This window comes from Staurois parvus, unplaced genomic scaffold (assembly GCF_062004578.1).
Source record: "Staurois parvus isolate SC_StPar_1 unplaced genomic scaffold, SC_StPar_1.0 ptg000132l, whole genome shotgun sequence".
In the NCBI taxonomy this organism is placed as follows: Eukaryota; Metazoa; Chordata; class Amphibia; order Anura; family Ranidae; genus Staurois; species Staurois parvus.
Genome location: NW_028317928.1, coordinates 6994241 through 7008708, shown reverse-complemented (window position 1 = coordinate 7008708; position 14468 = coordinate 6994241). Strand labels below are relative to the sequence as shown.

General features: G+C 44.9%; 1 protein-coding gene across 1 annotated transcript in view; it reads right to left on the bottom strand.

The window, feature by feature from the left end:
- Positions 1–14468, bottom strand: part of LOC149466253 (uncharacterized) — a 113757-nt gene that overhangs the window by 29739 nt on the left and 69550 nt on the right. Inside the window, exon 9 of the mRNA XM_089672721.1 lies at positions 6553–6688. Within this exon, the coding sequence (XP_089528847.1) occupies positions 6553–6688 (136 nt within the window). The remainder of the gene's footprint in view (positions 1–6552; positions 6689–14468) is intronic.

Genomic DNA, 14468 nt, shown 5'->3' with positions numbered 1-14468 from the left:
CTAAAAAACATTAGAAGGCCATGTGTGAATCGACAATCATCACTGTAGTGCTCCAGTCCACTCCGCTCCCTTGTTTTTGGTGACCTTGGAACACCCGCTTCTGATACAAGAGAGGAGTTCTCTGACACGCCCACTGAATGCTCCCTGCTGTCTCCATAGAAAAAAAAATGTCAGAATTACGGTAAGTGGTATTTCATAGCCTCCAATCAAATAGACCCAAATAAGAAGATTGAATTTGATTGGAGGTAACAGGAAGCAGCTCGAGGGGAATGCTTCACAGCAGGAAGGGACCCCGCAAGGTGCCCTGTGGATTATGGCTGAAGGATATCCCTCAAGTTAAGGTTCCCTGGCTGCTTTCCTGTGTTGCTCGAAATTGTTCTTTAAAAGGAACCTGGGCCAATTCCTTCCCCATGAAGTAGTCGCTCTCTGACTTTCAAGCTGCAGGCAAGTTCAGCTTCATTGTTGTGGAGCTTGCACAGACTTTTGGGCCTTTGGAAACCCCTCTTTAAATGACATGTTGATTTTTTTTTTCCCTACAGAAAGCAGACTTTAGGCCCCTTTTCACATTTATTTATTTCAGGTACTTGTATAGCACCGTCAATGTATGCAGCACTTTACATATATATTGTACATTCACATCAGTCCCTAACCCTCAAGGGGTGTACAATCTAAGGTCCCTAACTCACATTCATACATACACATACTAGGGACAATTTAGACAGGAGCCAATTAACCTACCACCATGTCTTTGGAGTGTGGGAGGAAACCAGAGTACCTGGAGGAAACCCATGCAGGCACAGGGAGAACATGCAAACTCCAGGCAGGTGGTGCCATGGCTGGGATTCAAACCAACGACCGTAGTACTGCCAGGTGGAAGTGCTAACCATTTAGCCACTGTGCTGCCCCATTGATGGTCCGATTGGGTCTGCCTGTCAGTTTTTCAGGAGGACCCCAACAGACCATCCATAGACCTCTATGGCCAGGCGGGTGTCAGCGGACAAGTGTCCGCCAGCATCCGATCCTGTACGCCAGAAACAGATGGGTAGGGTTCTGTTCTCCATCCATTCGGCAGATCAGATCAGATGACAGTTGGGTGGAAACAGACAGGCAGTCTGTTTCCATCCAATCACCACATAGAAGTCAGCGAGCTGTGTCTGTGTCCTCTGCAGTAGCACAGCGGACACAGACCTGTCATCTGCATCCTCAGTGGAGAGATCCCCCCGCTGAGCAGGAGGATCAGCTGACAGGTCTGTCCTGTCTGAAAGGGGCCTTAAGCCTGGGGCAAATTTGGACCATTTCCCACCCACTCGCAGATTTATTTTTTATTTTTTAACCAGTTCAGCTACAGAGCAATTTTTATTTTTCGCATGCATGAAAAAAATCTTAATTTTTTTGCAATAAAATTACTTAACTACTTCAAGTCCGGACACTTCCCCCCCTTCCAGTCCAGGCCAATTTTCAGCTTTCAGCGCTATCACACTTTGAATGACAATTGCGCGGTCATGCAACACTGTACCCATATGAATTTTTTAGCTTTTTTTTTTTAGACAGATAAAACTGTATTTTGGTGGTATTTATTCACTGCTGGGATTTTTTTTTTATATATATATAAATGAAAAAATACAAAAGTTTGAAAAAAAGTGTTTTTCTTATAAAATTTTGCAAATCTTTATTCATAAATCTTGGCCAAAATGTATTCAGTTATCGTTAGTAAAAAAATAAACCAAATTAGTTTATAACCAAAAATTATAATTTTTCAAAAATTTTTTTACTTTTTTTTATTTTTTTATACGTATTATTATTATTTTTATTTTATTTTTTTAACATACTGTCACCCTAGCAGTACAGTGTCACCATAGTGACACTGTACTACTTGTGGGGGGTGATGAAGATTTTTTTTGTTTTACACCCATAAAGGCTGTAAAAGCAATCATTTCTCCTTCTCTCTGACTGCATTCCTGCAGCCATTGAGAAATACTGTGTGAGCTGTGATTGGTCACAGCTTGTCACATGGTATGAGGCTGTTGTGAATAGCCTTGTACAATGTGACCTCTGTGATCATTCACAGATTTCACTAGTAGTAAGCAATGATGTCAAAAGTGACATCTTGCTTACTACTATTCATGTGATCACTGATTGGCCAATCAGTGATCACATGATCAGGACCTCACACAGAGGTCCCTACAGCGATCGGTGTTCCACTGTGCCCGGGGGACACAGTGGGCCCTGGTTAGCGGTGTTGTGCGCTCAGGCTTTATATGTGGGCACTGTTTATGAACGGCAACCCGCTCCTGCACTGCTCCCACCCAAGACCCTGTAGAATAAAAAGGTGATTGCAAATTTTTATGTCGCATGAGATTTGCACAACTGTTTATTAAACGCACATTTTCAGGAAAAAAAAAATTAAAATGAATTTTAGTGCACAGAAACAGTAGAATACCTATTTTTGTTTAAAATAAAAGGAGAGGTTGCATCGAGTAAATAGATACCAAACATTCAATGTCTTAAAACTGCGCCCACTATATCGCCAAAAACTACGGTGCCCAAAAATCACCATAGGTGCGCTTTAAAAGCCTTTACAGTTCATCAGTTTGGAGTTAACTAGGTACTCTTGTGCTAGAATTATTGTTCTCACTCTGATGTTTGCCGCGATATGTCACACGTGTGGTGCAACCTTGCTTTACATACACATGCACACCCTGGGCTTGTGTTTGCGCGGGTGTGCTGGTCAATGAGGGTTACGGCATTTTTTATATTTTTTTTTTGGAATATATTTTATTACAATTTTATTTTTACATTTTTTCTTTATTTTTACTTGGTTTCTATCATAATGAGTTAATATACCCCTGTGTGATAGCATTGGGCAAGTGACAGGTACTCTTTATGGAGACATTAGGGATCTAATAGACCCCAATGTTTCTCCTGCCCTTCACACCTTCTAAACAGGCAGAGATTGGCTTGGTTAGATTTGCCTCATGGCTGTACCAGCCAGGAAAGGGTGCATCTAAAACTGGAAGTGACATCACTGCGGAGCAAGGATTTGCCTCGGTCTCATTGTGCTCTCCCTCCCATAGCCAGCGGTTGTGGTCCTGGGCTCCGGTAAGAGCGGGAGAACCCTGGAACCACGGGAAGGGGAGCCATCAGCTTCTGATTAACCACCCACCCACCGCAGATAGCCGAATGACGGCTTCACTGCGGCCGGCCAGTTCTGGGAGGGCGTCATATGACATCCTTCCAGAGCGTGCTCTTGGGGGAGCGCACCCGGTGATCTCCGTGATCGCTGTGTCCTATGGACACAGCTGATCACGTGATGTGGTAAAAGGCCAATCACAGCAGCCTTTTACCACGTGATCAGCTGTGTCCAATGACACACTGACCACCGGGAAATGCAATTGCCAGTTAGGCTGGCCATACATTATACAATATTCTTGAGATTTTTGGTTTAGATTTACCAAAAACAATAAAATATGACATAAAACCTAACACTTTCAATTGTATCCAATTAGGCAGGCTCTTGTACTACATAGTTGAAGGTAAATCTAAAGGAAATTGGGCAGAAATTGTATAGTGTATGGCCAGCCTTATTGGCTACACTTTCCTCACGCTGGCAGTTGTCAGAGGTGGGATCGGCACTGATCATTAGGGTACTGATGATTGGTGCCCTGATGATTGGTTCCCAGCAGTGATACCCACCTGTGCCCATCAGTGCCACCCACCAGTGCCCATCAGTGCAGCCCAGCATTGCCGCTAGTCAGTGCCCATCAGTGCTGCCTATCCGTGCCACCTCATCAATGCCTATCGGTGCTGCCTATCCGTGCCACCTCATCAGTGCCTTTCGGTGCTGCCTCATCAACGCACATCAGTGAAGGAGAAAAATTACCTGTTTGCAAAATGTTATAATAGAAACAAAGAAAAATGTATTTTTTTTTTATTTTTTGCTATTAATATAAAAACACCCAGAAGAGATTAAATACCACCAAAAGAAAGCTCTATTTGTGTGAAAAAAATTCAAAAAACTTCATATGGGTACAATGTTGCATGACCGCGCAATTGTAATTCAAAGTGCGACAGCGCTGACAGCTGAAAATTGGCCTGGGCAGAAAGGGGGTACAAGTGCTCGGTAGGCGAGGGGTTAAAGGTTCACTCTGTGGCCATACATAGTATAGGTTATACCACTCCAACCACATTTTTTGCCACCACATGTCAGTCGGTGGTGCCTCCTCTGGGTGATCCTGCATTGCATTCTGTGCCCATGCTGATTGGTTATCTTTTCATGACATTATGTTTTTGCAGTTCTGGAGTGAGGAGAGGGTGAAGTTCCGCTTTATGTACTCCACGCAAAAGTGTCACATTTATTAACAAGAATATTCATAGTGAAAGCCTTCAACTGTCTAATGCAGAGATGTCAAACTGGAGGCAATCCAGCTGTTGCCAAACTACAAGTCCCATCATGCCTCTGCCTTTGGGAGTCATGCTTGTAACTGTCAATCTTGCATTGCCTCATGGGACTTGTAGTTTGGCAACAGCTGGAGGGCCACCAGTTTGACACCCGTGGTCTAATGGCTTCCTCTGTTTAACACCTCCCATTCCTTATGTCGCTCACCTTCCCCCTTTTTATGTTCCTTACATCACTAAGCAACCATCTTAAATCTATTTCTATTTTTGAAAAGTTCACCAAGCTGGCCAAACAAATATGAACGTGATTGCTATGCAGTTGACCATATGGCCTTGTGGTGGTCAGGTTTGACTCACATCAAGGAGAACCATCTGCGTGGAGTTACTATGCTCAGCAGCCTCTTTATCTGGGACACCTTTGCTTTTGCCCAACAGCAAATTTGGGGGCAACAGCTCTATGGGATGCAGAGATGGTCAAGTGGTTGAGAATGGGGCAGATTATGGAGTGATTATACGAGGGGCGTTCAAGTCAAACCGGGACTTAATTTTCCAGGTATAAAAATGGATGCTAGTATGGTGGTACTAAACACAGTAGTAAGTGGCAAGTGCGTCCTATTACTGATAGGCGGCTCTCATGTCGCGGGCCGGTCCAGAGACCTTTAATCAAGATGGCAGACAAGTGTTAGTGTGTGCATGGAACAGCGTGTGGGGATGACGTTTTTTGTGAACAAAGGTGTAAAACCTGCAGATATCTACAGAAGACCTCAAGCATAGCACAGCGATGAGACGCTCAGCCGCAGTAAGACGTGAATGTTGCAAACGTTTCAAATATGGCCGTATGGCCGCCAGTGACGGATGGGTGGTTCCAAACCCACAGCAGTCATTCCTGTGAACATTGGCCTGATCCTGGTTAATCAACACACAACCTGTCGTGACATTGCACAAGAGGCAAATCTTCATTCGTCAGCATTTCAGCACCGACGACGAAGTCATCAGCACCTAGAATGGTTCACGTGTACTGACAAATCTTGCCAAAGCTTTCCAGGCATTAGTTGACTGTTGGGATAAGTGTATAATTGTAGCAGGGGAGTATGTCAAAAATAATGCAGTTTTCACTCCTTGAAATTTGTTCTTTTATTATACAAACTGAAAAGTTCTGGTTTGATTTGAACGCCCTTCGTATGTGGCAGACGTGGTGGTTTTTTTGCATGCAGGAATGCCAGAAGCACACTGACACAGAACTTAAGTCTGAAAAGCATGATCTGGCCATCTTGATTGCAATTTTTTGCAAAATAAGGCAGATTTTAACAAGTTGCCGACCCCAGATAGGCAAATGACGGCTACACTGACGTCCTCCCAGAACGCACTCCTGCGTGCCCCCAGGGGGCACGCACCCGGCAATCTCTGTGATCGCTGTGTCCTACGGACACTACTGATCACGTGATGTGGTAAAAGGCCAATCACAGCAGCCTTTTACCACGTGATCAGCTGTGTCCAAAGACACGCTGATCACCACGAAATGCAATTGCCGGTTCTTGGCTGCACTTTCCTCACACTGTCAGAGCAGGGATCGGCACCAATCATCAGGGCACTGATGATCAGTGCCCTGATGATCAGTGCCTAGCAGTGCCACCCACCAGTTCCACCCAATTGTGCCCAGCAGTGTCGTCCAGAAGTGCCACCCACCTGTGCCCATCAGTGCTGCCAGTCAGTGCCGACTATCAGTAGCCATCATCAGTGCCAGGTCATCAGTGCCGCCTCAGTGCCTAACAGTGCTGCCTATCAGTGCAGCCTCATCAACGCACATCAATGAAGGAGAAACATTACCTGTTGCAAAATTGTATCATAGAAATAAAGAAACTTTTTTCAAATTTTTTGCCTTTTTTTTTGTTAATAGCGCAAAAAGTAAAACAGCGGCAAGTATATACCACCAAAAGAAAGCTCTATTTGTGAGAAAAAAATTATAAAAATTTCATATAGGTATAATGTTGCATGACCGCGTAATTGTCATTCAAAGTGCGACAGCGCTGAAAGCTGAAAATTGGCCTGGGCAGGAAGGGGGTAGAAGTGCCCGGTAGGCAAGTGGTTAAGGAAGGGTGTAAAAGGCTACCAGTAATCAACAGACAATTGATAACCTTCAGGGCTTCACTATCTTACTTTTCTCCACCCTCCACCCCAGTATGGAGTCTTCACATGCTGACCTTGGTGTAGAGACCTGCAGACTATATTTTGCATAGGAATCCACAGCTGCTGTAGTTACCACTCTTTCTAGCTGTGCCACGTTGAAGGCTTCCTGTGAACACACAACACAGAATCTAGAAGAGGACAGGTTACAGGATAAGGTGACACTGGGTTCCTGTCCTGGTCACTGGTAAAATAAGGCCCCAGAAGGCTCCAAATGACCAAAACTGACAGATTGAAGATTGGAAAAATGTTGCTCACTTTCTACAGTATGATGCAGATGAAGAATTATTTGATGAATGGACCATGAATTGGGATGAGGTGGAATGGAAGGTCCTAAACATACATATTGTACACGCTCCCTGTGTTTGTGTTCTTTCTCACTTCCTCCCATAGGGAGGCATAACTACAAATAACAGGGTCCCAAATTATTAAAAATGGTCTGTTAGAATGGGGAGGGGCACTCTCTTCCATGTCTTCTGGCAGAGTCCGAGGCTTTGACCTTTCTGGCTAGGGGTGACAGATATCAAACATCTTACCTCTGTGGACCTGCGCGATGACCCTGTGGGCTGCCTGTTGCACCTCTCGGAGAGACCAGTTAAGAAATATAAGTCATCCCTTACTATGCAGTTGTTGAATGCAGCCAAGGTGTGTATTCCTGTCTGTTGGAAAAATGACCACCCTCCTACTCTCTCTATGGTTTTCTAAGGTTAATGAGCTTAGGGATACGGAGAACCTCACCGCTACCCTATACAATAGGGAGGAGGTTTTTCGGGATACCTGGCTCTCCTGGCAATATTTCGTGTTTACAGACGCATACCTGACTGAAACGGCTCGTTCTCCGAGTATATATTTTTCTTTTTCCTTCTTTCTCTTTCCTACACTTGACCTGGTTTGATCAACCTGGGAGGGATGGTTACTTTGTGATAAATCTTACTGCAATCACCCCTTTCTCATCTCCTCTTTCTTCCTGGCTTGCTTGCTGCCCTTTTCTTGTTGTTCAACTTCTCATTAAGTGTTCTTGCATGGCAAGACCACTTATTGTTATCTCACATATATATTCTTATTATTATAGCCAAATTTACCACCCTAACTCCTCCCACAGATTTTATACTACATAGACAGTAATATACCAAAACGTGTGGATTGTTCCCGATTGGTGTGCTATTACTTTGTGGAACGTTTCGCCAAATGATTCACAAAATATCGGTGTTTTTGTGTTGAAATTGGTCCCATAGGAATGAATGGCGGAATGTTCAAAACTAGAATGGGAGCTGACAAAAGCTAGAGTGTGAGCTGAAAAATCAGGACATGATCTCTAAACTGCCATCACTCCCTCATTTTCAAGCCCACCTACACAAATCTTATATCAAAACGTTCAGCTATCCCTGCTGCCACTAAAAATGTCCACGGCTAAGCCATAGTCCTGAAAGTTTTCACAATATGACCATTTATTTGCAACTCACGCCGCCCATTGACATTCATTGAAACTCCACTCTAGCCACCTCAAAGTTGAAGGGCAATTTCTAAACTGAGACTGTTCCTTCATTTTTAATATTTCAGAGATATACTATGCATCAAAATGTAGGTCTGGGTCTTTTCATTCTCACAATATAAAGCTCTTCGCTGTAGGATTTATAATTTTTAAACTACAACCGTTTGAAGATGGCAACCGCCAGTGAAGTGAGCAAGTTGGAGCAGTTTGTTTTTAACCGCTCTTCTCTGCCCTTGCTGTAGAGTGAGTTGCCATAGGAACCCAGGTGTGTGAGCAGGCAGCAGAGTGACAAGCCACTCCACCCAGTTACTCCTCCCACTCCAGTTGTAGACTACTGGTGGAGGCAAGAACACTTCACACAATTTCCCCAGAACTTGTAGCTTTTCTAGTTTTACCTTGTTCTGCTCTATTTTTTCATGTTTCTCCAATGGCAGTCAGAGGACCTCTACTGTAGAGACCCTCTATTCACTGTCCCACTTACCCTCAGTCCCCATACCCTTTTTCTGTTTCTGGCTGGGCCCAATGGTCATAGTTCAGACCTACTTCTCTCTAACCTGACTGCTCAATGGAAGCCCAGTGTATCTATGTACCATGTCTTTGGTTGAATACTGTAAGATGTTGTGTTTATATTGCCTTTCTTATATTTTGGTGAACTTCTTGTTTGGTTCCCTTTGTCTGTTAAAAACTTTTTCATAAAGAATTACAAAAAAAAGGGTGTTAGTGACCTGTTGGTGGTGACAGCTAGCCCTGAAGGTTATCAATCATCTTTGGTGGTTACTGTTGGTTTTTGTGCCCTCCTTAACCACTTGCCTTCCACCTGCTGTTTATAAACGGCAGGACAGAGGCACTCCAGGGGCGGGTTGCCGTTCATAAACGGCACCCACATTTTCTAGTTGTGCGCGCTCCCTGGGAGTGCGCAGCACCGCAATCTGGTGCCCGCTGTGTCCTCCGGACACAGTGGAACACCGATCGTCAGACGGGACCTCTGTGCGAGGTCCCGATCATGTGATCACTCATTGGCCAATCAGTGATCACATGCAGAGTAGTAAGCAAGATGTCACTTGTGACATCATTGCTTACTATGTAAGAAATCTGTGAATGATCACAGAGGTCACATGGTATAAGGCTATTCACAACAGCCTTGTACCATGTGACAAGCTGTGACCAATCACAGCTCACACAGTAGTTCTCAATGGCTGCAAGAATGCAGCTAGAGAGAAGGAGTTTACATTATGGGTGTAAAAGCAATCAGAGTAAAAAAAAAAAAATCTTCCTCACCCCCCACAAGTAGTACAGTGTCACCATGGTGACACTGTACTGCTAGGGTTACAGTATGTAAAAACAAAAACAACAAATAATAATATAAAAAAAATAAAATGTAAAAACAAAATGTTTAAAAATGATAATTTTTGGTTACAAACTAATTTGGGTTTTTTTTTTTTGCTGAAAAAGATAACGGAGTAAATTTTGGCCAAGATTTATGATGAAATATTATTTATTTGCAAAATTGTATAAGAAAAACACTTTTGTTCAAAATGTTTGGACATTTTCATTTACATAGCAAAAAAAATAAAATTCCCAGTGGTTAATAAATACCACCAAAATAAAGCTTTATCTGTCTCAAAAAAGTGCTAAAAAATTCATATGGGTACAGTGTTGCATGACCGCGCAATTGTCATTCAAAGTGTGATAGTGCTAAAAGCTGAAAATTGGCCTGGGCAGGAAGGGGGTGAAAGTGTCCGGTCTTGAAGTGGTTAAAATCTGCCTTCTTTTGCATATGCATTTAGTATGTGAATAAAACCTGCAAACAAGATGGCCTGATCATGCTCCTCAGTCTTGTGTTGTGTTGGTGTGGTGCTGGCAAGGGGTCCTGGAGATACTCGGCTTTGAGCCACTATCACTGCTTGTGTCACATACTGAGGGCTTCAGGTCCTCTCTTCGTCTGCTTCTCAGGTGAATTCTTGTGCAAAAAATAGTCTGCAGGTCTCTACACCAAGGTCAGTATGTGAAGACTCCATACCGGGGTGGTCGGTGGAGAAAAGCAAGATCGTGAAGTTTATACCCCTTGGTGGTGTCATCTAGCCCTGAAGGTTGTCAGTCGAATTTGGTGGTTACTGGTGGCCTTTTGTGCCCTCCGTAAAAAACTGCCTTCTTTTGCAAATGCATTTAGTATGTGAATAAAACCTGCAAACAAGATGGCCTGATCATGCTCCTCAGTCTTACGTTCTGTGATAGTGTGGTGCTGGCAAGGGCTCCTGCAGATACTCGGCTTTGAGCCTTGTGTCACATACTGAGGGCTTCAGGTGCTCTCTTTGTCTGCTTCTCAGGTGAATTCTTGTGCAAAAAATAGTCTGCAGGTCTCTACACCAAGGTCAGCATGTGAAGACTCCATACTGGGGTGGAAGGTGGAGAAAAGCAAGATAGTGAAGTTTACAACCTCTTGGTGGTGACACCTAGCCCTGAAGGTTGGCAGTCGTCTTTGTTGGTTACTGGTGGCCTTTTGTGCCCTCAGTAAAATCTGCCTTCTTTTGCAAATGCAGTTAGAGTGTGAATAAACATTGCAATCAAAATGGCCAGATCATGCTTCTCAGTCTTCTGTTCTGTGTCAATGTGCTTCTGGCAAGGGGCCCCGGAGATACTCAACTTGGAGCCACTGTTACTGCTTGTGTCACATTCTGGGGACTCCAGGTCCTCTCTTCTTCTGCTTCTCAGGTGGATTCTGCAGAAAACGATATGCAGGTCTCCACACCAAAGTCAGCCAGTGAAGACTCCTTACTGGGGTAGAAGGTTGACAAAGCAAGAGAGTGAAGTTTTTTTTTTTTAACGTTTTTACTGATCTTCAAAATATGAATTCACTGTAGCAGCTACTATGGTCATACTGGAAGATCAACCATTTCCCATCCAAAATCTCCCCTACGGTGTGGTCATTGGGGAGTGTGGTGGGGATGATAAAGATTTAGGTCCTTCAAGGGGCAGGGACAGATGTACTGTAATTGGTTTTACATTCTAGGTAATCTGCCATGGTAAAATGTGGACTACACTAACAAGTGGATGCCTTTTTAATGTACAGAAGGAAAATTCACACCCACAAAGAGGTGCAACAACAGAAGTGTCTGGAATTGGTAGGTGCTACTTCGCATACCTTTGTATATGTCTACAACCAAGCCCTCATGATAGGCAAAGCAACACGCTCATTTCATTGCTGCCCTTGCCACCAACTGAAGGAACCAGATGCTTTACCTTGAGTGAACCTAGCTCAAATTCATTTCAACCTAAAGTCTAAAAATGGGTTACAGATATTCTTTGTTGGCAAGACTTGAGTTTTGGGGAATCTTTTACTAGTCCTTATTGTGAAATGGCTACCTTCACCGTCTTCTGCTAGTTAACCACTTCAAGTCCGGACACTTTCACCCCCTTCCTGTCCCGGCCAATTTTCAGCTTTCAGCGCTATCACACTTTGCATGACAATTGTGCAGTCATACAACATTGTACCTATATGAATTTTTTAGCATTTTTTTGAGACAGATACAACTTTATTTTTGTGGTATTTATTCACCACTGGGATTTTTATTTTTTTTGCTATATAAATGAAAAAGTCCAAAAATTTTGAAAAAAGTGTTTTTCTTCATAAATCTTGGCCAAATTGTATTCCGCTATCTTTTTAGTAAAATAAAAAAAAACCAAATTAGTTTATAACCAAAAATTATAATTTTTCAAAAATAGTTTTTACATTTTTGTTTTTTTTATATTATTTGTTTTTTTTTTACATTTTTTCTAACATACTGTCACCCTAGCAGTACAGTGTCACCATTGTGACACTACTGCTTGTGGGGGGTGATGAAGATTTTTTTTTTTTACACTGATTGCTTTTATACCCATAAAGGCTGTAAAAGCAATCATTTCTCCTCTCTGGCTGCATTTCTGCAGCCATTGAGAAATACTGTGATTGGTCACAGCTTATCACATGGTACAAGGTTGTTGTGAATTGCCCTGTACCATGTGATCTCTGTGATCATTCACAGATTTCACAAGTAGTAAGCAATGATGTCAGAAGTGACATCTTGCTTACTATTATTCATGTGATCACTAATTGGCCAATCAGTGATCACATGATCAGGACCTCACACAGAGATCCCGTACAGCGATCAGTGCTCCGGAGGACACAGCGGGCACCAATCACAGGGAGCGCTTACAGGCTGAAAATTCGGGCGTCGTTTATAAACGGCCACCCACTCCTGCACTGCTCCCATCCGGCTGTTTATAAAGATGGGCTGGACCGGAAGTGGTTAAGATATACCTTTCACACTGCACAGAGGCACCAGGACCTGGATACACACCAGGGGCGTATTTGCCGCAAGGCAAACAAGGCATTTGCCTAGGGCAGCACTTTTCAGGGGGGCGGCACGGCAGCAGCGCCGCCCCCCCCTTCCCACAGAAGGGACACTTCTGTGGGAAAGGGACAGGGGCTGCTGTGCCTTACCTGTGTCTGCGACTCCGTGTCCCACGTCAATCCGGTCCACAAGGCACTGCTGGAGGAGGGGTGCAGAGGGTGTCCGTCCGGTGTCTTCATCTTCCTGGATCTTGATTGCGATGTGGGCGGGATGACAAGCCGCCCCTTCAATCTGGCCACACCCCTGGGATCACTGGGCAGCCTATGGCAGCCTGTCCCTCCCTCTGCAAGCTCCGCCTCCTCGCCTGCTCAGAAAAAGCACACAGGCAGCCAATCACAGGCGAGGAGGCGGAGCTTGGAGAGGAGGAGCTGACCGGCAGCACGAAGATTGAAGATTGAGTGAGGGATCAGCTGGAGGCTGGAGCCGGTGAAGAGGAGGAGAGCGGCTGGAGAAGGAAGACAGCTGATGGGTAAGTGTCTGTGCCTGAAGGAGGGAGCCTGGGCTGGAGCAGGGGTCAGCACAGCGATGTAAGTATAATTGGTGTCAGTGGGAGTAATAGTGCCCCATCATTAGTGTCAGTGTGGGAGGAATAGTGCCCCCTCATTGGTGTCACTGACACCAATGAGGGGGCACTATTCCTCCCATTAATACCAATGATGGGGCACTATTCCTCCCACTGACACCAAAGATGGGGCACTATTCCTCCCACTGACACTAATGATGAGGCACTTCCTCCCACTGATACCAATGAGGGGGCACTATTCCTCTCACTGATACCAATGATGGGGCACTATTCCTCCCACTGACACCAAAGATGGGGCACTATTCCTCCCACTGACACTAATGATGGGGCACTTCCTCCCACTGATACCAATGATGGGGCGCTATTCCTCCCCCTGACACCAATGATGGGGCGCTATTCCTCCCCCTGACACCAATGATGGGGCGCAATTCCTCCCACTGACACCAATGATGGGGCGCTATTCCTCCCACTGACACCAATGATGGGGCACTATTCCTCCCACTGACACCAATGATGGGGCGCTATTCCTCCCCCTGACACCAATGATGGGGCGCTATTCCTCCCACTGATACCAATGATAGGGCACTATTCCTCCCACTGATACCAATGATGGGGCACAATTCCTCCCACTGACACCAATGATGGGGCACTATTCCTCCCACTGACACCAATGATGGGGCACAATTCCTCCCACTGACACCAATGATGGGGCACTATTCCTCCCACTGACACCAATGATGGGGCACAATTCCTCCCACTGATACCAATGATGGGGCACTATTCCTCACACTGACACTAATGATGGGGCACCTTCACACTGGAAAAGGGAAGCTTTCCTTTGGCTCCAACTTTGAGGTCTGTAAATTCAGGGAGGGAGGGGGATTGTGACATATCAATCTGTGTGTGTGTGTGTGTGGGGGGGGGGGGAATAACCAAGATTGTTGCTGGGGGGGAGAATATTAGTGCTGGGAGGAGGGAATCTGGGGAATGGAGAGGAGTTGTGCTAGGAAGGTGATGTAGACGGGAGGGGATTTCTGCTAAGGAGGGGGCATAGGATGAAGATATGTGCTAAGGGGGGATTTGGAGTTGAGGATTTATGTTAAGAGGGGAGATCTGGGGGTGAGGATTTGTGCTTAGCACAAATCCTCACCCCTAAAGCCCCTCTCTTAGCACACATCCTCACCCCCAAATCCACCTTCAGCACAAATCCTCACCCCCAAATCCCCCATCTTACTGCAAATCCTCACCCCAAATCCCCCTTCTTAGAACAAATCATCACCCCAAAATCCCCCCTAAGAGGGGGGATTTGGGGTTTTTGTAATAAGATGGTGGCTTTGGGGGTGAGGATTTGTGCTGAGGGTGGCTTTGGGGGTGAGGATTAGTGCTGAGGGTGGATTTGGGGGTGAGGATTTGTGCTGAGGGTGGATTTGGGGGTGAGGATTTGTGCTGTGGGTGGATTTGGGGGTGAGGATTTGTGCTGAGG